Source organism: Chenopodium quinoa, unplaced genomic scaffold (genome assembly GCF_001683475.1).
Source record: "Chenopodium quinoa cultivar QQ74 unplaced genomic scaffold, ASM168347v1, whole genome shotgun sequence".
NCBI classification, from domain to species: domain Eukaryota; kingdom Viridiplantae; phylum Streptophyta; class Magnoliopsida; order Caryophyllales; family Amaranthaceae; genus Chenopodium; species Chenopodium quinoa.
The window spans coordinates 558,512-583,798 of NW_018743946.1; the positions used below are offsets into that span (position 1 = coordinate 558,512).

General features: G+C 38.4%; 1 protein-coding gene across 1 annotated transcript; it reads left to right on the forward strand.

Annotated features, from left to right (window-relative positions):
• The first annotated feature begins 10,453 nt into the window (after positions 1-10,453).
• Positions 10,454-20,258, forward strand: LOC110688945 (thyroid adenoma-associated protein homolog). The gene is made up of 4 exons (XM_021865693.1): positions 10,454-14,025; positions 14,750-15,006; positions 16,100-16,693; positions 17,640-20,258. The coding sequence occupies exons 1-4, from the start codon at positions 10,675-10,677 to the stop codon at positions 20,005-20,007; spliced, it is 6,570 nt and encodes a 2,189-aa protein (XP_021721385.1). The 5' UTR covers positions 10,454-10,674; the 3' UTR covers positions 20,008-20,258.
• The last annotated feature ends 5,029 nt before the right edge of the window (positions 20,259-25,287 follow it).

Below are 25,287 nucleotides of genomic sequence, written 5' to 3' on the forward strand. Positions count from 1 at the left end.
TGCCGCTGCAGGTGGTCCCGAGGGAGGGGCGAGGTAGGGTAGGAGGACGGGTCAACAAAGGCAGCAACAACAGCACCGTGCAAGGGTTGCGCGACACTGTTGCTGCTGTGCACTACTGCAGAGCAGCGTAAACCTCACGGTGTACGACCACCGTGGCCGGCTTTGGCTGGCCACACCATGGTGGCTGGTGCACGTTTTAAAAAAAATTATTTTAAAAATATTTCAACATAAATATGATTTATTTTGGATAAGATAAAATATTTTGAAAATATGATCTTTTATTTTGAAAGATAAAATCGATTTTATTTGGATAAAATCTTTTATTTTAGGATAAAATCAATTATTCAAAAGTTGTTATATTTGATATTATCCATATTTAAAGTTGTTAAATTGGTAATTATCCATAATTAAAGTGGTTAATTTTGGATAAGATTTGTTAGAATATTCTGAGCATATTCCAAAAGGATAATAATTGATTTAAATAATGTGATTATCCCATGATTAATTTTGGATATAATTGATTTAAAATTTTGTGATTGGCTAGTAATTAGGATAGAATTTCCTAACTTTGTTAGGATAATCTTTGAGGATAAATATGATTTATCTTTTAAGATTAAAATAAGATTTGATTCTATCTCATGACTAATTTAAAATATATGATATTTTATTGATAATGGTCATGAATAATATATGATATTATCTAATTACATTAATTAAAAATATGAGATATTTTGGTGTCATGTTTCCTTAATTGTGAACATTCGATGTTGTAGTTTAGGAAAGCATGATGGGTGATTTATTATGTGGCAATTTTATAATATATGATATTGTTTATTGTTATATAATGACTAGTATGGCCCAGTAGATTGCTAAATACGATCTGCGCATCGTGATATATTTTTGTAATCTTAGTACGTTCTACGTACCGATAAAGTATTTTTGTAATTTATTTCATTTTATTTAAGTAGTAGATAGAATAGAGTAAAATTACATGTTTCAGTTAATCCAAGAAGCCCATGAAGTGAAGGCCCAAAGGAGCAAGGTGGATGAGATCCATGAAGGTTCAAGTGGGAGATTTTTGCTTTATTAGTTTCTTAGGATTAGGGGCCATGCTATGTTTTGTTTATGCATTCAGTTTGTTATGCATATTAGATTTTATTGATGTTTTGTGATGATGCGCTAGAGTTCACTATTTAATCACAACATAATAAATCTAGGTCCCAGTAATATTGAGGTTGTTTTTCCAATTAGAAACCCGATGAAACCTTCGATATTTATGATAGGTCATGCCTCAGTTGGGTGTCATATTATATCTTAGGGGAGTGGGGGTAAATCACGTTTTACAATTTTAATTGGTTATACTCAACAAGGTTACCTAAAGCGTTTAGAACCTTGAAGCTAAGGGTAATAATTAAACATGTGATGATTAATTATTCAACCAAGAGTTACAAAGAGTTGTAATCAGTAAAGAGTTTACTCACCTTGAAAATGTAATACTTGATGGTAGGGCCTCAGTCCGGTCAATTATTGCACAAATAAAGGATCTTGGAATCATTTTATTTAATAGGGATCAATTAAAATTGAATAAATTCTTTAAAGTTGCCAATTTAATTTGCTTATGGCACTTTAAATTTTATTAAACATAATTGAATTTTGCGTTTACTTATAAGTAACATGTCGTTCTAATTTTATTATTATATATAATCTCCACGATTGAAAATAAAGTTGAGAAACGTTCTCAAAAGTTTAAAAGATAATCCATAAACCTATATTCCAATTTTACTAAGATGGTTCTAAAAGGCAAGTTTTAGAAATCCATGTCACATGTCTAAGGTTGGTTTGATTCAAAATGTTTGATTAAAATGTTTGAGTAAAATGCCAACACATCTTCATTTTGAAAAGTGTTTCAAGGGATATAATGAAATGGGAGGTACAAACCCTCTAAAAGACAAGTATAAAAGTCCAATAAAATCTCTTATCTTCAATGTGATTGAATATAAGAAAGTGATTGGAAATCTCTATGATCAAAAGTTGATCAAATGACGTTATTCTTCATCCACTTTATATAAGAGTTAAATAGTGATTAAACTCTATTATAAATAATGATTGAATAGACTTAACAAAATCATGAAAAATGCTTAAAGTAGTTAAGCAAAGCATCATTTTGAACCTAAGAGAAGTGTTCTAAGTGGCTCAAATGGGAAAGGTTTAGGAATATATGAGGATTGCATTAAGAAGTTATGGGCTAAGAAATGCAAACAAGTTGCTACTTCTCAAACCTAGAACTACTTATATGCTAAAAGTTGTTATGAACAACAAATGTTTCAAATTAAATGGACCAATTTGAATTGATTATAAACTACCTCATATAGTTGGAAGGTAACAAAATGGAAATGTTCCAAATTTAAGAATTGTATTATAGAAATTGATTTAGCATATTGCTACTTCTTGGACATATGATGACTTGTTTAGATCACTCATTGCACAATGTGGTTGAACTAAAGGAAGAAGTTATGGCTAAAGGAGAAATAAATCTACAAGTTTAGAAGCAAATGTTGTTACTTCACAAGTAGAATCTACAAGTCTAGAAGCAAAAGTTGCAACTTTACAAGTAGAACCTATATTTCACCTACCTTGTTATTGGCTAGAATTAAATAAATGTTATTCATTCTTGCCATTATCAAAACACCATTCATTGTTAGTAATGACTAATCATCGAAGATTCAAAAACGTGGAATAAATGTTATTTTATGCTTCATTGAGTCATAATGTGTTTTGAAATTGCTAAATAGGTTTAAAGTTCTATATGATAGAAATAATTACACCATTTATATATATATAAATTATCTCTAATATGTCAATTAATTCGAATGAAAAATGAACATTGCATGCGAAAGATCCAAAGGGATGGACTTTCAATATCATTGGATTATGAATCCATTGATATATGTAAATATCATTCTAATTTGAAAGTATTGAAAAGTCACCATTTAAAGAAATGATTATGTGAACTCAAGATCGAATACATATCGATGTACAAAAACCAAAGGTTCAAAGGCTAGAGACGGACAATGAAACTTCATTTGTGATACGATCAATACTTGTGCTTAGTTGAAGCATAAGAGCGAAAATTTTGAAAAGTTAAAAAATGTTCAGTATGAAGTTCAGTAGCAACTTGACAAGATAATGATTACATTACAATATGATTGTAATTGTGAAAATTTAAGTCAAGACATATACTTGGAAACACATTCAAAATATTGCGATATGATCATAATAATGAGAATTTAAGCCAAGACCTTGATAAACATCCAAGAGTTGTGAAATCGTTTTACGACAAACTCCGAAAGAAAACCTTGTGAAGTGTTTATGAAGGGAGATTTCAATCTATATAAGATATATTTTGATAATGGATGAAAATTACCTATCTTCCAACCATTGTTCGAGGGATATACTTTTAAGATAAGATACAAAACTAAACAAAGAAACATAGGTCAAATCAAAATGTAGCAAAGGTTTCATATGTCATATGGATAAGAAGAGTTCTTATAAAGTCTTTCTACAAAGCAAGGAATAAAAGTTTTATTAAATCGTTTAATGCAAGATCAATTCCAATACAGAGCACATGGTACTACTACATAAATCATACTTAGCACAAAATGTTTGTTGCTCAAGTAGGTGCCCTTATGGAAATTGTTCCAAAAGGTCAAGTGGGAGTAGTATAAATCTCAAAAGAGTTCGAAAAAAGAAACAAACATATAAACTTAAAGTTGGGATGTTATATTACTAACTTTGATCTTTAGGGACAATTTAAAGGCTCTATTTTGATGATTTAAGAGGTTTTAAAGTAGTTTAGTATTGCTGTAATTTTAATTGCTTTGGTATTGATTTATTTCTAATTGTTTGGTTTAGGAGAGGACTTTGTAGAAGGCGACTTCTAGTTTTAAAGTGGCCAACCGGATTGTTTACACAAGGTACGTACAAGTTACGAAACCTTGCTTGTAGGTGCATGTTTAAGGATGGATCGAGAACTTAGTATCATGTATAGGATTGACTGGGTTAAATTGTCTGGTTATACATTGTGAATTTCAAATGATGTGCACTAGTTTATAATGCAAGTATTATTTGTGCTTTAATTATGCAAGGTGCGCTTAAAGACAAAGGTATGTGATTGGTGTAAAGATCAAATTATTACTCGTTCATGATTATGTAAACAGGATGAGTAAAGGAGAAATTCAAGTCTTCTAAGACGAGGTTAAGGTTTTGGGGTGCCTTATGCACTCAAGGTGTTTATACGCCGAGGTAGTAATGGAATAATTAATAAATGTTGTTTGTCACTATAAATCAAGAATCTAAATTGAGAATTTGCCATGTTTGATTGAATTGCTTTTGGGATGTTTGTATTGATATGTATATGAGTCATCACCAAGTCTAAACCTGTAAATTACGTAAAGTGCAAGATGGATGAGCAATAAAACTCTGGAATGGTGCACATCTGGAGTAATGACAATCAGGGGTTGGGGTACATGGGGTATTAGCCGTGTACTTTTATCGAGGCCGTCTGATCTACGAGTCTCCTATTTTAAATATTATTTTTCTAAAACTAGGAGTTAGGTGAGATCTCATACTAACTACGGTCACGGAGTCGCGCCCGTGGTCGTTGGATGTTTATTGATGTTTCCGAAAGGAGGCATGGGGTTTTTCTTTATTGATGTTCCAAATGGGACATGGGTTGGACAACCTTGTTTATTGCTAAATCCAATGAAATAAATAAATGAGTCAGTTAATATTAATTAGTGAGGTCTTAATAAATTTGATAATCGAGTCATGAATTGAGTCTGTATTTAGTGATGCTTGTGCTTGATTATTAGTAGCATGTTAGGTATTTTCTTAATTTATTTCGCAGCTTGTATGTACTCAGCTTTGCTGACTGCGTGCTTTTGTGTGTCTTTCTTTGGTCATGGCCTTCGCCTTTCAATGACCCTATACGATCCAATTTTTACACTTGTAACATTGGGGAGCAGAATAACACAGGTTCTTACACATGCAGCATTCATCAGGGTTGTGGGATCTTGAGTAGAGAGTTGGTTGTTTGCATATTATTTCTTTTGCAAGTTTGAATTTATTTTAATATGATTTTAGTTGACACTAATTCTTTTGGGTTTGAATTTATTTGAACACTGAATTTAATCACTTACTACTTTTTTTTTTGGGTTTTGAATAAGGGCCTTAATGGTTCCAACTTGTAATACTTATTTTGATTTAATTCCTTTGTTTTGAGGTTTATTTAAAATTGTTTTGGTTTTCCGCTGCAAATTTCTGAGATAGCTGTAGACACCCATTTGTGTCTCCCCAAAACCAAACCCAGTGATGAGTGCCTTTCGCGTCGAATCATAATCGAATGAAGTGAAAGTGTAGAAATTCTAGTGTTGCGGATAGTTTTAATTTCTTTTCTCTTCTCTCTGTTTTTGAAAACTTATTTTAAGAAAACAGCCGATCTAGTTTGGTTGGTCCATGATATGGGTCCAATAGTAGTGTAGTTGGATGGGGCCTGACAAGAGCTTTCCAACGATATATTATAAGCCCAATTCCGATGAATATTGAGGAAGTTATGACCAATTTACTAAACTGGGCCCGATTTGAGCCTTATATGCGGCCCAATGATTTAGGGGAGAGCCTAATAGGATTTATCATTCTTAATGCAATTAGGAATGGTTTTAGCCTTATAGATTCTTCTAGAAGGTTCTTTTCATTCCTAATTCAATTAACATTGATAAATTGACTTTTATTGACTTTTCAGAGTTTTAATTAAAATCAAAAAGTATTTTCGAGGAAAAGATACGATTTTATCCTCCAGTACGGCAAACTTATCTGATTTTCGAAAACGCGTCAAAAACAGGCCTGGCGCCTGACTCCAGGAATTGGCGCCTAGAACCAGGCCTGGCGCCAGCCATTGGCGCCTGGTGCTAGCCATTGGCGCCTGGCGCCAATTAGCTGGTGCTGGCGCCAGCTCTGTTTTGCGTGCGCCAACCTCGTTTTGCGTGCGCCAAGTGCTCTGTTTTGATATTTTATCTTTTTGGCTGATTTCTCTATAAATAATGTATTAAAAACTCCGTTTTGGTTCACCCACAATCAGTTTTCATTCGCAATCATTAATTCTCTAATTCTCTCTTTCACCAATTCTCACCTACAATCAGTTTTCATTCGCAATCGTCAATTCTCTAATTCATTCATCCATCTTTCTCTTTTTCTAAAACTTGCTTTTACATACAAAATTCCGCATTCAAGATCTAGAAACACCTAGCCATATTCGAAGTTGCCTTCGCCCTAGGCGTGAAAGGTTTAATTTCTGAGGGTTTTGTCCCAAATCTCTATTTCAATTATTTAATTTAATTGTTTTGATTATTATTTTCCTTGAAGTTACTAACGTGTGTATTTTGTTATTAGAAAGAGGTACGAGGCATCAAAGTAAGTACTTTAATTGGTTTTATTGATATTATGATGTAGAAATCATGTTTACATTGTTATTATGATATTCCTAGTATCATGTCTAGGGTAATTTTAATATGCTTAATATGATTGTTACGATACTTCCTATATTCTTCCTAATATTTATGATTGTTAGTATCATGTTAGGGTTAAAGATTTGATTTTTATTGCTTAGTGACATGCTAGGGTTTGTTAATAATCTTGTCAGTATCATGCATAGGATCTTGCTATTATTATGCTTTAATGTTAACATGAACATGATTATGATTATAATTGTTATAATTTATGATGATTATGAATGTTATTATTATCATTGTTTTGATGATTATTATTTTAATATGACGATTATTATTATTATTATTATTATTATTATTATTATTGTTATAATTTTATGATCATGATTATATTTATTATTTTAATTTATTATGTTGCTTGATGCTATTTATTTGTTATTGCTTGATCACGCCTTTTATGCATGTTTAAAGGGAATTTTATATTTGTCATCACGCTTAATAAGATATTTAATAATCTTGTTTAGGGTTAATATGATTATAATTTCAAGTAATCGCCAATAATAGTTTATTTGTGCATTTATATTCAACCAACATAGATAAACAGGTTTAGGTTAATCCTATTGATTGCATGTTAATCGAAAAGCGCACATGAATACGATCAGAATAAAGTAGAGGCCTATTATTAGGGCAGGTTCAATCTCTTTTAGGTTGGATTTGTACTTTCATCCCCGAACCCTTATTTGGTTCTAGACCTTATGGAGTTGACGATCTCTTGGATCGTTAAGGGGTGTAACCTTCACCCTGTGAATGGTTTACAAGTTCCTAAAACTTGTTGGCGACTCTTTTGCTCTATCTTCTTCCCTTTTGGACGCCACCATACTTTAGTGTATGATCACAGTGGGGTTCAAGCTAGGGGTTTAACGCTTGAAATTATTCCCTACAATAGCCTTAACGTTTGAACACGTGGCGGTAGCACACCAGTAATTTCTCTTGAAATTGTTCAGGTTATATACAGGTTTCTCACAGGTTTTTAAGAGAGAATTATTGGGGTGTTACACAAGAGCTTTCCAACGACTGGTCATAAGCTCGATTTGGTTTAGAATCGAGGGACTTTTGGCTGTTTTAAGAAGAGATGTCCGCGCAGTGCGGGAGTTCGACCGAACTCATGAAAGGTTCGATCGAACCTAGTTGCTTCTGAGTAATTGAGGCAAAATGTGTAGCCTTTTGATTTCTAGAGCAGGTTCGGTCGAACCAAGAAAGAAGTTCGACCGAACCACCTCATGTTTGACCGAACTCTGGGAAGGTTCGGTCGAACCATCGAGCCCCTGTTCAGCAACGCGATTTCTTTTATTTTCGCTCGGGATGTAATCTTAGCCGTTGATCTTCTAGCACTATATATATTCTTGTATTGTCATTGTAGAGAGTATTGAGATGAAGGGAAAGATGTAGAGATAGAGAGAGTCTCATGTAAACCCAAACACTTAGGGTTTGAGTGTTTGAGAGGGTGAGCTTGGGGTGGGAGCTTTAATGGTGATGGAAGCTTGTAATATACATTGTTTTTCATCAAATTGTTACTTTATAGTGGATTAGTGGGTTTTTCTCCCGGTTCTCGGGTTTCCCACGGTAAATTCTCCTTGTCTCGTTTATTGCTTGTTTTTCCGTCTTCGTTGTTGTTAATTGTCGTTAATCGCAAACTTAGCTAGCACGTTCGTAATCCCTTTCACAGCATTCATAGCACATGTAAGGGCGGGAAATAAATCACAAGCCAGCCTAGGAGACTGCGTGGGACATAAAATCATTTCCAATGATATTAACAGGAAAATAGTCCTAAACTCCTCTTCCTCATCTACATCCCATTCACCCTCCAACCTTTCCATCAATTTGGAATTCACAAGTATTCCAACAGAAGTATAAATACGGCCTCCATGCTTGCGCGATATGGTCTTTGAAGATTGACCATATTTTTGTTGTATTTCATTCACCTTCCTTTGCAGATCAACTGACATGGATTTCCTAGTGGGAACAGTTAACCCACCATTTGGGATACATAGAACCCAATGTACCTGATTAGCCGATAACCTAAATTGCTTTCCATCCGGAGCAACTTATTCAACGGATCAATACAACTCATTAACCAATAACCCATTTGTCAGGGCAAATGAATGTCAGTTGGGACTTTCAACAACCCCCTAAGCCAATTTCATTTACCCATCGTGTCCTCCTCTCGTCAAATGTATTGCAAATCCTAGAAAATGTCTCAACTCGACAGTTCATGTTTGGTGGCTGCAATCAAGATTACAGAACACTAGTTTCTTTTAGGACATTAACAAACATGGTACTCTTATTGGTTATTAATACAACTGAATTAATCACATACCCGGCGAAAAATATTACATTGTTGCTTTATAAATTCACCCTTTCCCTTCACTATACCACCAATGCTTAAACTATCATCCTGCAGGCCACCAAGCAATGCATTATTCACTAGTAGAAAAATAGCAATAGGCAGCCCCCAAATGGCACCGGTTCAGGCCAAACCGGTGGCCAAAACCGGTCTAGAAATACTCAAATCATCTGCCACAATATTACATTTCAGAAAAACTTCCAAAATTAACATACCATAAAGACTTCCTTGCTTAAGACTTTCCTCTTAGTATGATTTAATACTTTGTTATCGCCCTGTTCAAAATAAACAAAATACCTAGATTACAACTAAAAAATCTCAAACATTTCAGGTTATCAATTACAGATTCATCTGGGGCATTATAAAACAATGACACTTACCATACTTTCCAATACAAGGCCTCCAACCACCGAAGAAATTATCCTAATTGCTACAAGCTAAACTGCATATTGACAATATTCAAACACATTACTAATAGCTACAATCTAAACTGCATATGGAAATTATCCTATAATACCAACAACCTAAGCCACACATTTCATGTAGCACAAGTTTTTTAGATAGGAATTCAATTGCAAATAACAAACAAACATAAGCTACCACAAAAATATAAAAATTCAATTTCCAAAAGAGACACAACAATGATTCATTGCAATAACAGCGACATTAAAGAAAATTTAATGCATTGCTAAGCTCATTTCAGCAACAAATCTCAAGGAATGCTCATTTCAGCAACTCATCTAAAGGAATTAAATTATACATCACCAGGAACATTAAATCAAACAAGTTCAAATTGAAAATCATACGTCGCCAACAAATTGAAATTCAAGAAAGTCCAAATACGAAAATTAAAGCTTTAAGAATATACTTACAACTCAGGTCAAGTACAACAAGCTACCTCGCAAACACCTCCACGTACAGTACCAGCTAGCACCTCCAAAGGGTTACGTTATGCACTTGCTAACTCCCTCAGCAAAGCCGTGGTGTATTTTCTCACTCTAAGGGTTTCGTTAATGGCCGTTTGGGAGACCATACACCGTTAGTCAACCAAATGAGTCATACAACTCACATTCTAATAATAACCTTTAATTTATAAAGTAAAAAGACGTATATGCCCCGTGAGAAACATATTTCATCTCTCACGGTGATAAATATGAATTTGCTCTTATTATTATTATTATTATTATTTATTATTATTATTATTATTATTAATGTTGTTGTTGTTGTTATTATTATTATTATTATTATTAAAATTATTTTTAATATTAATAATTATTATAATTATTCAAAATAATAAATTATTATCATCAATACAATATTAATTATTATTATTGAATATTAATTATTATTGTTGTTATTATTAATTATTATTTGAAAATTAAGCAGAGCAGAACATAATTCTTTTGAACATAGCAGAGCAGATTTGATTTGAGCAAAGCAGTTCTAAAGAACGGGACCTAAAAGGGGAGGGATTGAAGCCTTGTAGGTAGTATGGTAATTTAGTCAGGTAGTGTAGGCAATAACGTCTAGAGGGGTGTAGATATAACAACAACTAGCCAAATGGGATTAGAGTACAGGAATATGAAGTTCCCTCCTAGTTGGGTTTAAAGTTAGGGTTTTGGCCGGTATCCTTTCCCTCTCCCCGGCACACACACCAACTGAGAAGGAAAGGCAGCATCGAGCTACACAAAGCTGCGAACTTTCAACAGCTAAGTCATTCTCTTTCTTTCTCTTCATTCGATTTAGTTTCAGTTTTTCATTTCAAAAATGTCAGCAAAATGGCGAGCTTTACAGCATCGCCATCGTTTTACCTACAGTGCTGTGAATTTCCCACAATCTTACATGAATTCAATTACCCAATTGCAATCTAATGAATTGTGTCAAAAATTTTGCACTGAATTAACCCATCTTGGTTCCCTTAATTCCATTTATTCTCAAGTTAATCATGTTAAGAATGTTGCTGTTTCATTCAATGATTTGTTGTTAAGAGCTGTTGATGAGAACTTAGTTTCGATTGCGGCGAAATTGTACTTGGAACTTTTATTTCTTGAGAATTCATTGTCTTTGCATAGGACTGTGTTGTCTGTTCTTTCGAAAAATAAGAAGTTCTGGGGTTTGATTGGTGGGTGTTTTAGAGAGCTTTGTGAGGAGTATGGTGTGTTGTGTGGGAAAGGGAAGCGGTTTTGTGTGTCGAGGGTGGCGTTGTCGATGATGAGTACCCCAAAGTTGGGGTACTTAGTGAATGTTGTGGAGGAGTGTTGTGTGCTAGTGGCTTTAGATAGTGTTACTGGATTGAATTATGTGGTTGCTGAGACAAATGGGTCGGCACGACCTTCGCCTCTTGTGATGGAGCAATGCCAGGAGGCTTTGTCTTGTATGTATTATTTGCTTCAGCGGTTTCCTTCAAGAATCGTTGATTCCGGTAGCTCTCAATCTGGAATGGTCCCTAATGGTTCTAGTCTTTCAGAAATGATTGTTGCAGTCATTGTAGAAATACTCAAATCATCTGCTTTCTCGAGGGACTGTTATGTGGCAGCTGGTGTGAGTTTATGTGCTGCATTTCAGGTGTTGCTTAATCCTCAGGAGCTTGGATATCTCATTATGGAAGGTGTTTTTGAAAGGAAAATATGTAGTTTGATAGATCATTCAGATACGGAGTTTAAGAATGCTTTAAGTAAAATTCCGTATAATGGAGATTTGTGTTTTGAACTCCGAAAATTTTCCCCATTAAGTAGACTTTGCTTCATACGAGGGGTCCTTACTGCAGTTTCAAGAATAGTGCTCAATTTTTGTTTTGTTGTAAAAACAGAGGGAATTGAAATTGACGGTGCTGATGAAAATGGTAATAGATGTATACAGAGTATATTGTATGACTGTATATTGCCTGAGCTTTGCAAGTACTGTGAGAACCCTAATGATAGCCATTTTAACTTTCATGCTTTGACCGTGATGCAGATCTGTTTGCAACAGATCAAAACATCTATTATGTCTGATCTTGTTGATCTTGAAACTGAGTTTGAACCGATCCCAAAGGATTTAGGAGCTCGTGTACTCAGAATTATATGGAATAATCTAGAAGACCCCTTAAGCCAAACTGTGAAACAAGTTCATCTTATTTTTGATCTCTTCTTAGACATCAAAGCCACTAGCTACAAGGGTGATAGTCATGCAAATTTTAATACATTCTTAGGGAAGATTGCAGCTGATCTTCTTTGTCTTGGTGCTCGGTGTAAAGGTAGGTATGCTCCTCTAGCTTCTCTCACTAAGAGGTTGGGAGCCACAACTCTCCTTGGCATGAGCTCTAATTTGCTATTTGAAGTGGTACAGGCATACATAGACGACGATGTGTGCTCTGCAGCCACATCTTTCTTGAAGTGTTTCCTTGAGTGTTTGCGTGATGAGTGTTGGGGTAGCAATGGTGTTGGAAAAGGGTATGAGATATATCGAGGTCATTGTTTGCCTCCATTTCTTTATGGACTTGCTTCCGGAGTCTCTAAGTTGCGCTCAAATTTGAACACGTATGCTTTGCCAAGTTTACTGGAAGTGGATGTTGATAGTATATTTTTTATGCTCTCCTTCCTCTCAATTGGTGTTGGAGTTGATACTGGCTTGGTATTTGCAGAACTGAGCTGTTTGGGCATTTCATTTGGTATTGAGCAGAAAGTGGCTGTTTTGGTCTCTTTGCTTAAAGTATCTCGTTCACTTGCACTGTTTGATGGGGATATTGAGTCTAGTCATAATCTTGCATCTGCTGCTGAAGAGTGCAAGCTTGAAGAAGAACATGCTTTAATCTATTTGAAGGGAATTCCTGTTAACATTCCAGCTGAGTGGCTTGCGTTGGCATTGACTCATGTGGATGAGTCACTTCGTGTAGATGTGGCTGAGACACTTTTCTTGAGCCCTAAGACGGCCAGTCTACCTTCATCCTTAGAACTCAATCTGATGAGAGTAGCAGTGCCTTTGAACATGAGATGTTGCTCAACAGCTTTCCAGATGAAGTGGGCCAGTATATTTAAGAAGTTCTTTTCTAGGGTTCGTACAACATTAGAGCGACAAATAAAACAGGGGACATGGCAACCATCTGACTGGGAGAAAAATGATGTATCCTCCCCGTATAAGAGTGGTGATGCAATCATTGTTAGCCGAGCAGATAACCTATATAACTTTATGAAATGGTTGAGTTGCTTTCTGTATTTCTCATGTTATCCTTCTGCTCCTTATGAGAGAAAAATCATGGCAATGGAGCTAATTATGATAATGGTAAATGTTTGGTCCATAGTACCTCCGCTGGAAGGAAACTCTGATGTTCTATCTATTGAAAATCTATATATTTTTAGTGAAGGACTTACCAGACCCGATTCAACAATGTTATTAGTTGGCTCAATAATTGATAGTTGGGATAGACTGAGAGAGAGTTCTTTCCGCATACTTTTAAGTTTCCCCACACCTCTCCCTGGAATCTCAAGTGAAAACAAGGTGCAAGAAGTTATATTATGGGCAAAAAAGTTGGTTTGCAGTCCACGAGTCAGAGAAAGTGATGCTGGGGCTTTGGCTTTAAGGCTTATATTCCGTAAGTATGTTCTGGATCTTGGTTGGATTATTGGAGCTTCAGGAAATGTTACTTGCCACAAATTAGAGGCTGAATCCCGAAATGAGGAACATCAAAGTTCGGAATCCAAACTCCCACTTATTCTATATATTAATTCACTTATAGATTGGTTGCAAGCTGCTGCAGAGGAAGGAGAGAAGGATCTATTTGAAGCCTGCAAGAATAGCTTTGCTCATGGTGTCTTACTTGCTTTGAGATATGCCTTTGAGGAATTAGATTGGACCTCTGATGTAGCCATGTCGGGCATTCCTGAGATGAGAGGTGCATTGGGGAAACTCCTGGAGTTGGTGATGCGAATAACAACACTGGCACTTGGGGTGGTTTCTGCTGATGCTTGGCATCTGCCTCAAGATATGGATGACATTGAGGAGGATCTTTTGGAATGTCTAGATGAGATAGTTACACCATCATCTGTAGTGGAATGTGAAGCAAAAGATTTGAAGGAAAAAGAAGATGTTAGACCAGCAGAGCAGATTGTTATGGTTGGTTGTTGGCTGGCTATGAAAGAGGTATGTTCTCTCATCATTATGAAGTTTTATAATTTTAGTGTGATGGGATTATTTCTCTAAGTTGCCTCTTATTAAACATTTATCTTCATTACTCATCGGGATTTAAACAGGGTGTTTGGTTCAAGAACCCTTAGTGTGAGATATGGATTTAGAATGGTCAAAGGTTGATAATTTTAAGAACCTTAAATCCATACCTCAAACCCTCAAGGTATGGTGTTTAGAGACCTATTGGGGGAGGTGGGTTTGGCACTTTGGCTTGTAACAACACTTGAGGTATCAAATAAAAGGAAAAAAAAATCATTCGATACTTTGGTTCAAAAATCAGTTTACAAATCAAAACCATCCTGTTTTCATTCTAGATATCAACCCTATAATACTCTGCAAACCAAATGCCTCCCAAGGGATTTATATGATTATGATTTGAAATTTTTCAAGATTTTCTGTAAGAGTAGGAGATATTATTTTCCTGTTTCCCCCCACTTAGTATTGCACTATCAACTCTTTTACACAACACACACTCAACGCACGCGTGCACACACACATACACACAATCACACACATGTATGGGGAGGGCGGAGGGAGAGGTGAGAGGAAAGAGTAAAGCTGCATTTTTCAAGGATATCACGGGAAAAAGGAAAAGGAAAAACATATGCATTATCCTTTGAACAATGGACATCATAATGTGTTACAATTATTTTAAGGACCTTAAATCTTTTATTTTCAGGTCAGTCTTCTTCTTGGAACCATTATTAGAAAGATCCCGTTGCCAGTTGCTACATCCATTGGTGAAGGATCTGCTGATGCTGCAATGGATCATTTGTTGCCCACTTCTGATGCAGTTCTTGATGTGAGCCAACTAGAGGTTATCGGGAACCACTTTTTGGAAGTGCTCCTTAAAATGAAACATAACGGTGCTATCGATAAAACAAGAGCCGGATTTACTGCACTCTGCAATCGTTTGCTCTGTTCTGATGATCCAAGGTCTGTTGGTTTGCTAACTTCTATAGAGTATATTTGAATGCATAATGTTTACACATTGTTGTTTGAATTTTGATCTGATCATGATTAGATCCAGAATTTTGTAGAAAAGTTATGGTGCCATACTGGTGCCCTGTGTTAGTGTGCTCTGTCTGGTTGTCTCCAAGTCATCGCCTAAATACTTCTTAGGCCCTGTTCTCTTGAATATATATGTATATTCAGTAAAAGTCAGTTTGGATTTTATGAAATGAAGATTTAATAAGTCAAAGTTAGTTTAACCAGTAAAAATTAGTTGTGTTCAGTAAAAAAACAAATTTATCTGTGTGAATCAGTTATTTTATTAGACAACTACAGTAGTATATCAGTGAATTATTTTTACTCTGTATTTCATAAAAATCAGTTGCAAACAGTAAAGATATGTTCTAATCAATCCATAAAATTCAATTTTAATCTGTAAAATAGAATAATTCCCGTACCTTAAAAAATTAGGTGAAGAGAACAAGGCCTTAGTGCCCCTTGGGGAATCAAGAACCACTATGTAGAAACGATCATTTGTTATTGTGTGTGTGTGCACACTCTTGGTGTAGACAAAGTTGGGACTGCATAAATTAGGATATATAATAATTGCATCTGTTTGGGGCACATGTTTTACCCTTGAACTGGTGTTGCATTTGTTTTATTTATTATAAAAGATATAAGCGAGTCCATTCTAAAGATAGGAACATCATGACACTGCATCTTTTGTCAACTTGGTAATCCTTGTTCCACTTTTGCTAAATCTCAATCTTTTCTCATCTATCTCTGGCTTTGTCTGCTCAAGTTTGATAGTACAAACCCTCTTACTCTTTTCCATGTAGACATTTGATTGTTCGGGAGGTAGAACTATTGATGTTTCACATTGTCTGAAGCTACCTTTTTTTATTAGAAGATAACGTCTGTCGTATGAAGATTATTGGACATACGTTCATCCAATTCTTGTAAAAATTGGTTTCACGCTATGTATTGCTTAAATGTTGAAATAGTTATCTTAGACGTGTTTGATAACTAATTGTAATGTTGTATAATGAATATACTTCTGAACAATCTTCTTCTGCAGGCTTTGTCAGCTGACAGAATCTTGGATGGAACAGCTTATGGAAAGAACTGTGGCTAAGGGACAAACAGTAGATGACTTGCTCAGAAGAAGTGCAGGTATACCTGCTGCATTCAGTGCGTTCTTTCTCTCAGAGCCACAAGGTTCACCTAAAAAGCTGCTCCCATGGGCACTCCGCTGGTTGATAGAACTGGCTGGTGGGTCATTGCTTGATCAAGCTGAACCAAACATAGTTGATAAATTGCAAAACAAATCAATTGGTGTATCAGATGGAGAAAATGGCTTTATGCAGAGAAATGATATCAATGAAAACTTAACATCTGCAAAGATTCGTGTTAAAGGTGTTATTCCAACTGTGCATGCTTTTAATGTTCTCAAAGCAGCTTTCAATGATGCCAATTTAGCAACTGATACATCAGGCTTCGCTGCGGAAGCTATGATAATCTCCATACGTTCTTTCTCTTCTCCACATTGGGAAATTCGTAATAGTGCATGCCTTGCATACACAGCCTTGGTCCGCCGAATGGTTGGGTTTCTTAATGTACATAAACGAGATTCAGCAAGGCGTGCTCTTACTAGTCTGGAATTTTTTCACAGGTAAAAGAACCAAATCCCTTACCAGCTTTACTATTCAATTTTGCATGATAATATATGCTTTCTTTTTAGATCTTGTGGTTGTTTTGCTCATGTGTATTTTTCTGATTGCTGCCTTCTTTCCTTCCCTCCGTATCCAACCTTTGTTTTTTTGTTGTCTATTTGTGTGACTGCAATGATACTTTCTGCCCCTCTGGTCCCTCTCGTTTGCTTCGTGTTGCTCTAGTATTAAAGTTTCATTATCTTGCTTGTGCAATTGTGTTGTGTTGTCTTTTGAGATTTCTTAGGCCATTTGCTCCTTTGGTTTCTTCCCTGCTGCTTCTTTTTTCTGCCCAACCCCATTTTTCTTTGCTCATTGTGTACGTGTGTGATTCCATTTAATGCAGGTACTGCATCTGCATTCCCTTTTTCTCTGTGTTGCATTAGCGCTTTACTTTCATTACGGAGTATCTTACTTCTACAGTTGCTACTCTTCCGTTCCTTTCATCATCCTCAAAGCAACTTTCAATGATGCTATTAAAATTAAAATTGTTCTGTTCCTTTTTTTTTTTTTTAATTAAAATGGTTTATTATATGAAAGTCATATGACATCTAGTGTAGAAATCAAAACCTAGTACATATAAATTGGATAAAATAAAGTATAATTGTTGTAGATGAAATCTGAATGAATAGTCTACTTCATATTGCTGTTTTATAAAATTATCCTCCAGGGGGTCCATCAAAGTGTATATGTAGACAAAAAATTGACATTTGCTTGAATCTTAGATCTCTGCCAGCGAATCAATTTGTAGCCGAATATGAAAAATAATAACCCTTAAACTCCCCAGCACCATCGCAAAGCAGTCCTCCTGTTTTGCCATCATTGTTTTTACAAGTAGATGCACTTTTGTCTGTGTACATTCATTGTTGTTTTCTAGCGAGCAACTAATTAAATCTTTCTTTTATTCAGGTATCCATTATTGCATTCATTTGTATCTAACGAACTGAAAGTCGCCACTGAGTTTTTACTAGGTGGACAATCAAATTCTAACCTGGCTAGCATTGTTCACCCTAGTTTATGCCCTGTGTTGATCCTGTTATCAAGGCTTAAGCCTTCACCCATTGCAAGTGAAGCAGGAGATTGCTTGGATCCTTTCCTATTCATGCCATATATACAAAGGTGCTCAACTCAAAAAAATATGCGTATTCGCGTGCTTGCGTCGAGAGCACTGACAGGTCTGGTTTCTAATGAGAAATTGCATTTGGTCTTGCTTGATATTGCCTCTGGGTTGCCAAATTCTGTTAATCAAACAGAAACAACACATAATCACTGTGCACGCTCTTCTGTTCAGTTTAACGCCATCCATGGGATACTCTTACAGCTAAGTGCTCTTTTAGATGCCAATTGTAGAAACCTTGCTGACTTTTCGATGAAAGATATGATTCTCTATGACTTAATCAAGACACTTGATAAGTGTTCATGGATTGGAAATCCCACATTATGTTCATGTCCTATTCTCAATGCGTCTTTCCTGAAGGTACTTGATCACATGCTCAGTATTGCTGGAACACGCCAGGCAAGCAAAAATTATGATGTCATTTGCAACTTACTGTCAAAATTATCTTCAGAGTGCTTGGTTGTAGACTCTGAATCATCATTTCACGATCCAACTGCTGCGGAACTTCGCAAACAAGCTGCGATTTCTTATTTTCACTCTATTTATCTATATGAAGATCATGCTGTGGAAGGAATCTCAATGCCAAAGAAGTCTTCTCCTGCTATCATGCTGAAAGCAAATTCTTCAGTTGATAATGGTTCTGGTGGTGTTGAGGGAAGACTAACCTGTTACATGTCAGATGCTTCATATGAAGTGCGTCTTGCAACATTAAAGTGGCTTATCCAGTTTGTTAAGACTACTGCGATAGAGTTAGGTGATGTTGAAAATGGCAGTTACGTTGCAGCAATTGCACATTGGGCAAAGGGTAATTTACAAACAACTTTGATTAGACTCTTGTCATCGGAAACTAATCATAAGTGTCGCTATTATATTCTTAGGATTATCTTTGCTTGGAACCTGTTGCATTTTCAAAAATCGAGTGGTAAATGTTCTGGAGACAATGTCTATATTGGAGAGATGGATTTTGATTCAGTTGTGCTGTTTTGGAATAAATTGGTTTCTATACATGATTCTGTGAGACATACAAAAACTCTAGAAGCGCTCATATGCTGCTTTGGATTATGCATAAAGCGCTTTTCTAGTTTTCTTTGCAGCATTCTTCCCAATGTTAGCAATGGGAAACCAGAAGAGGTGAACAGATGCGCCCTTATATGTGGATGGATCAAACATTTTGTTTGCCTTATCAAGCTATATAGTGATGCATCTCAGCAAGTGAATTTGCGCAAGGCTGCTGCAGAATCAGTAGTGGCATCTGGGTTGTTGGAACAGGCTGAATATATCAGTTCATTTGTCACCAATGGTGGCATTCCTTCTGAAAACTGCGAACAGCAGTTTGAGCCACCGAATTCTGCTAACATGTTGGGTTATCTGATATTAGATATCTGGTTCACATGCATTAAGTTACTGGAAGATGAGGATGTTTTCATCAGAAAGGAGCTTGCGTTGGAGGTACAAAAATGTTTCCCTCCAAAGTTTAGGGGCCAAACTCTTGCAGTTGTGGTTCCTGCTCAGGTGGAAAGAGTGCTTGAACTTTGCTTTGAGTTCCTTTCGTTGAACTTTGGCCATTGGGACAGGTACTTTGATTATCTTCTGAGGTGGATATCAGATTCTGCGAGCTACGTCGTGCCCAAGGGTGATCTTGTCCGACGGGTTTTTGACAAGGAAATTGATAACTATCATGAAGAGAAATTGCTTATTTGTCAAATTAGCTGTTCTAATTTGGAAAATCTCAAGCTTTCAACAACTGAAGGACCCAAGCTACTTACTTATTTGAGGAAATGGAGGGGTCACTTCTTCCGTCAGTTGTCGGTTGCTTGCGAGCATATAAGGAAGCTTGAAGGAGATGATTGGATCGGTGGTGTGGGGAACCACAGGGATGCGTTTCTACCTTTATATGGAAATCTTCTTGGCTTCTATGTCCTTTCGAAGTGCATTTTACAAGCAGGAACTGAAGACAGCATGTATCTTCTCTCGGATGTTGTTGAACTAGAGAAGTCCATCAGACCATTCCTCACTAATCCTTTGATCTGCAACTTGTACATCGTAGTTGTTAGACTACATGAGGAAATGGTTGGAGCTTCGGCTAACCATTTGATCCCAGACTTGCTGAAAGATATTCAGATTTGGGATAGTTTCAATCCTTATTTTCTACTCAGGTGACAGCTTTATTTGCTGAATAGTATACATACTCTATTATTTTCTCATTGTTTCCCAGATGAAGTAGTCATTTCCTGATCATACGGCGATGTACAATGTAGTCAAGTTTTGAAATTTTGAATATAAAGCTACGCCCTCATTGTTTTAATCCGAGGCTGCAAATTTGCTTAATTTTGGTGCAAAGACTGCTGTAAATGCGTAGCCCTTTTGCTCGGGTTACTGAGTTTCAGGCTATAGAGGATTTATCCCAATAATTACATGTGACATAGTAGAGCTAATATGAAATTATGTTCAAATTTATGGTACTATTTTTTTTTTTTTGAAACAAAAATTTTTTGTTACTATTGTTCTCTCTTATATGTGCTAAATGTAATGGTGGCTTAAATTGTTTTAGAGGGTAAAATGAAAACCGCTAGGAAGCTGTCTCTTAATGTATTTGGAGGTTAGATCACTATCTCATCTAGGGATGGCAATCTAGTCCGGATCCAACCCTAATCTGCCCCGATCCGAGGTAAAATACCCGCTCCGGGTCCGAGAAAAAAGTAATCCGAGTTCGACTCCGTTAAAATAATCCGACTCCGAGTCGGAGGAGGGTCGGAGTCGGATCCTACAAAAAAATCCGAGAAAAAAATCCGACTCCGACAAATGTCCGACTTTAACGGATTATCCGACTCTGACTCCAATAGATAGTGATTTTTTGTGTGGATCATGGCGGCATTGGGTGTGGGTTGTAAAGGCCTAAATAGCCCAACATCTCAAAGTATAATGAATAATGAAAAAAAAAAACTCGGAGTCGGGTCAGATCGGAGTCGGAGTCGGAGGTCGGATATTGAAGTCGGAGTTAGATGTCGGATGTCGGAGTCGGATGTCGGATTTAACCTCCGACTTCTTGTCGAGTCGGAGTCGGATTTAGCATAATCCGCTCCGAGTCCGACCCGTTGCCATCCCTAATCTCATCATACCATCATTGCTTGGCCAATTTTGCATTCTAGTGCAAGTACTTGTATACCACTATTACAGTATATAACATGGTTTGTTAATTGTTACATCTAGAGCTGTCAGTTTCTAACTCGAACCGTTAAACCCGACTGTTTCGAATTGATCCGAAAAGGAACTGAACTGTTTAAAACCGGTTTTTTGGAAACCGAAAACTGACCTTGTTTTGGGTGTTTTTGTTCCTCGGGAGAGTTACAACACGAAGACTGATCCGGGGTGAGCTGTACCTGCAAAACAAACGGAGACACCAGTTGGGTGGTGCTCCGCCTCCGACGCACAAGTTAGAAACTTGAAGGGTGAAAAAGGTGCGGAAATTTAGGTAGGGATCTGCTCGGATTCCAAGCTCAGGATGTCTCTATCAAAGAGTAAATGTGTAATAAATGATAAAACGTGCCCTCAAAATGAGGGACATCTCCCTATTTATAGGGTATTTGGGAATTGTGCCCCTGATTAGGTTACTGAACCCTAATCATTGGTGGGCTGCGCCGTTTGGCGGCATTCTCGGGATTTGGGCCTGAAGGCCGCCTTTTCCCTTGATTTCGGGAATGACACGTGTCGAGTAGGGATTGGTCCATTTCAGACCAATCTGGGGCTGACACGTGTCACCTTCTGATTGGGCCACGTGGCAGGGTAAAATTACCCTAAAAATTTGCCCCTCACAGATGTGATGTGGCACGCCACATGGCATCTGTGACACATGTCACGCTCCGGTTGGCGGTAATTTTACCGTTACAGAGTAACCGTTCACCTTCCGGGTAAATTACGGAAATGCCCCCAAATTTACCCTCTATATATAGCCGTTTTACCCTAATAATTTTGTACGTTTACAAAAAATTCCTAGAGAGAAAAACTTTGAGAGAGCAGAAGTCACTTGTTTGAGTCAGACGTGAGCAATAAAGTTTGTTCTTCAGCAATACAGCCGGTCCCACCTACGTTCAGATACCAAATCAAAAGGTACCGTCTCTGTCTCTCGCAGCTCTTTTCTTTTTTCACCGCTTGTACATATTTCTTGCAATAAATGGATGCATCACCAACACACACGGCACAACCTAGGTTAGAGTCCAGCCGGTCACCAGGGTCGGTGAGTCTAGGATTGGGAGTGCCGGCTCGGGGTGTTGGGACCACCATTTGCCATGGATTCCGACCAGTTATGTGTCTGTGCAGGACACCATGGCTCGGACAATGCAGACGGCCACGGACCCGAATTACAAGAGCGAAGGCTCAGGCGGCCAAACGCCTGAGGGAGAAACGTCTGGTCAGGGAAACCAGACGGCTCTAGAGAGATCCCCTCCGCGCGCCCCTTCAACCTTCGCAGACTCTTTTTTGGAAGAGTGTGACCAAGGCGGCGACGAGGCCGCCTCTGCCCCCATGGACCAAAGCGAGGGGGAGACGGAGAGTGACAGCTTCGCCTCTAGCTCCGAGAGCAGCGATGACTTGCCCCCTCTTCCGGATAGCGAGGAGGAAGAAAGGAAAAAGTGGAGTGAGAAGGACGATCCCTTCAGCATCCACGTCTCCTCCAAGGACCGAATCCAGATGGGGGAGAACTTAGAGAATTTTAAGAAAATGCACCCGCTAGGAGACGGGTATAAGATCCGGGTGCCGCCTGAGCTGGGAACCATCGCCTGGGGGGATGATCAAGAGAACGCCAACAACTATTTTGGCTGTTATGAGGCGGCGTTCAAAGCCGGCCTTCGCTTCCCCCTTCACCAGGCGGTGAAGGCAATTTTGAGAGGCTACCACCTTAGGGTCTGGCAACTTACCCCCAACTCCTGGACCAACATTCTGGGGTATGTTGCCGCCTGCGAGTTCCAAGGGCTTAACCCCGGCTGGGAGGCTTTTGCAAGCATGCATTACCTCAGCAGAAGCCTGGGCGGCTGGAGGGCGTGGTATACTCTTACCACACAGCCGCAATACATGATGACCTTAGACAAGGTCTCAAAGTTCGATGGCTGGAAGCACAGGTTCTACCTGATGTCAACCCCAACCAGACGGGAAAATTATGAATTCTGTCTGTACAATAAGAAGCCTGACTTGTTGGGCAGGAAGTGCGCTCTTCCCCAGATCCCAGAGGAAGACTTTGACAAAATAATCGAGGCAGACTTTTTCAGCCTCACAAACGCAACTCTGTCAACCGGGGAAACAATAAAAGTCCCTAAGAATTGGATTCCCAAGAGCGCCTGGTTTAGGGATAGGGCGCATGTTTAATAAACGTATGCGCCTGAGCTCACACCGTCTGTAGTATTTTTCTATCGGAATTGATTTATGATTTTGACCAATTTCTTTCTTTTTGCAGAAGAAGCACTAAACATGTTGCAGTCGGAGAAAACTCCCAAGCGGTCTTCTGCGACCATCCGCAAAGATCTTGCGGAGAAAGCTGCGGCCGAGCTCAGGGCCAAGATATTGAGCGCCTGACCCTTTCTTAAGTTTATTTTATAAACTGTCTTGCCCGGATACTAACCTTGACTTGTTTATTTTCACAGGGGGGGAGAAGTTGGGAAATCGTTTGAGAAGAACCTCAAACGGGCTAAAGAGGAGGCTCCAGCCGCTCTTAACAAGATAAAAAATTCCGCCTCTGCGTCAACTCCTGGCGCCTCAGCCGGGGCTAAGACGATGCGGATATCGGGGCGACTCGAGAAGGTAGGCGGCAACGTGTGCCTTGATCTTGTCAACCCCTTATCAGCAGCCGCGGGGTTCACCACGCCTGCAAGCGTTTCCCGCTTGGCCGGCTCTAAAGGTAAGAACCCTTTTGAATCCCTGCTTGAGCTGGGGTGGCCTTTACGGGTGAAATCCCACTCCCAACAAACGTCATCCTCAGACGGTCGGCAACAAATAGGTGCTGCCTTAGTTTCGCACTCATCACGTATTGATTGTGGTGCAGATCAATCTCAGCGCTGGCCAGACGTCCAGAAGCATGCAAGGCCATGCTGGAGGCCGTCCGGAAGAGGCATAAGGACAATATCCCTGGGATAGAGACGTTCAACCTTGAACGCATTCTATCCCTTCTGGCTGAGGCAAGAAACTTGTCAATTCTATTTTTATTTTTTCCAAGTGTTTTATCCCGCCTATAATTCTTATACCGCCTGCTTTTTTGCAGGCCATGCTGCGGGTGGACGGGCTCAAACATCCTTATTCCCGCAAACGGGAAGAGGTAAAAAGGGCCAAGAAGTCCGCCATAGACGCTGATAATATTGCTTTCCACTCGACTATCGTAAATGAACTTGAAACTAAAGCAATAATTATGACACAAGCGTCTAAAATCCAGCAGCTGGAGCTAGATCTGAAGGCGGCCGACCAGCGGGCAACGGATGCTGAGACGACCAAGAAGGGGGCGGAGGAGGCCCAGAAGAAGGCAGATGAGAGCGCCAAACAGGCTGATGAGGCGCTCAAGAAGGCCCAGGCGGCCTTGGAAAACTGAAGACCAAGGTTGAGAGGCTGGAGAAGGATGCTGCTCAAGCTCAGTAAAACTTTGCAGCAACCCTGGAGGCGGAGCAAAACCGCCTTGTTGCTGAGAGTGATGCTGACAACGACGCCCGTATGAAGATTGCTTGGGCTGCCTTGTACCCAGACGCTGATTATAGCATCTGGGCAATGGCACACAGCTATGCCGAGTACGTGGTGTACTTGAGAGAGCAAGGCGAGCCAGAACCTGCCTCCTGGTCACGGAGAAGCGCACCAAATTGCCTCAGATGATGAGGAGAAGGGGGAGAACCAGGAGGCTCCGTCTGCAGGCCAGAAGTGACCCCTCAGCAGCAGTATGCCAGTCTTTGCTTTTTTAATTTTCTTCAGCGGTTGTATGCCAAAACTTGCTTTTTCCGGCCTGCGTGCCGAGTATTTGTGTTTTTACCGGCTATGGAGCCGGGTTAATTAACAATTTCTTTCTCCCGGATGGGGTCCGGTTAACATTTGATCCATTACAACCGTTTGGTTGGATGGACTTTTATGAATTGCACCGACTAAGTCGGTTTTGATCATTTTGCATTTGAATTTTTGTTTTTTGCAAATTTTAATTTTTGCCTATCTTATCAAAAGCATGCAGCGATTTCTTGCCTAGCTAGTCAATAGCCTGGCTGTCCTTGCCCCTGGACGGCTGTGTGATTGGTTTCAAGTGGAGTTGGTTGATTGACTTGAAAACGTCTGATGCTGCAAAGAGCATGATATGTTTGTAAGTCAATCAATCACAGTAGTGATTGCCCCAAACCAAGTGCACAGCCGTACACCAACAGGCGTTTCGGTCACTACACAGACGACATATGTCCGTCTTGGTAGAGATTTCATAGCCATTGAACT

What these genes read in the sequence shown, in the direction of transcription:
- LOC110688945 (XM_021865693.1), top strand. Translation starts at nt 10,675, where the DNA reads ATGTCAGCAAAATGGCGAGCTTTACAGCATCGCCATCGTTTTACCTAC. An exon ending in GTTGGCTGGCTATGAAAGAG is followed by an intron (nt 14,026 to 14,749) that starts GTATGTTCTCTC and finishes TTTTATTTTCAG; the next exon opens with GTCAGTCTTCTTCTTGGAAC. An exon ending in CTCTGTTCTGATGATCCAAG is followed by an intron (nt 15,007 to 16,099) that starts GTCTGTTGGTTT and finishes CTTCTTCTGCAG; the next exon opens with GCTTTGTCAGCTGACAGAAT.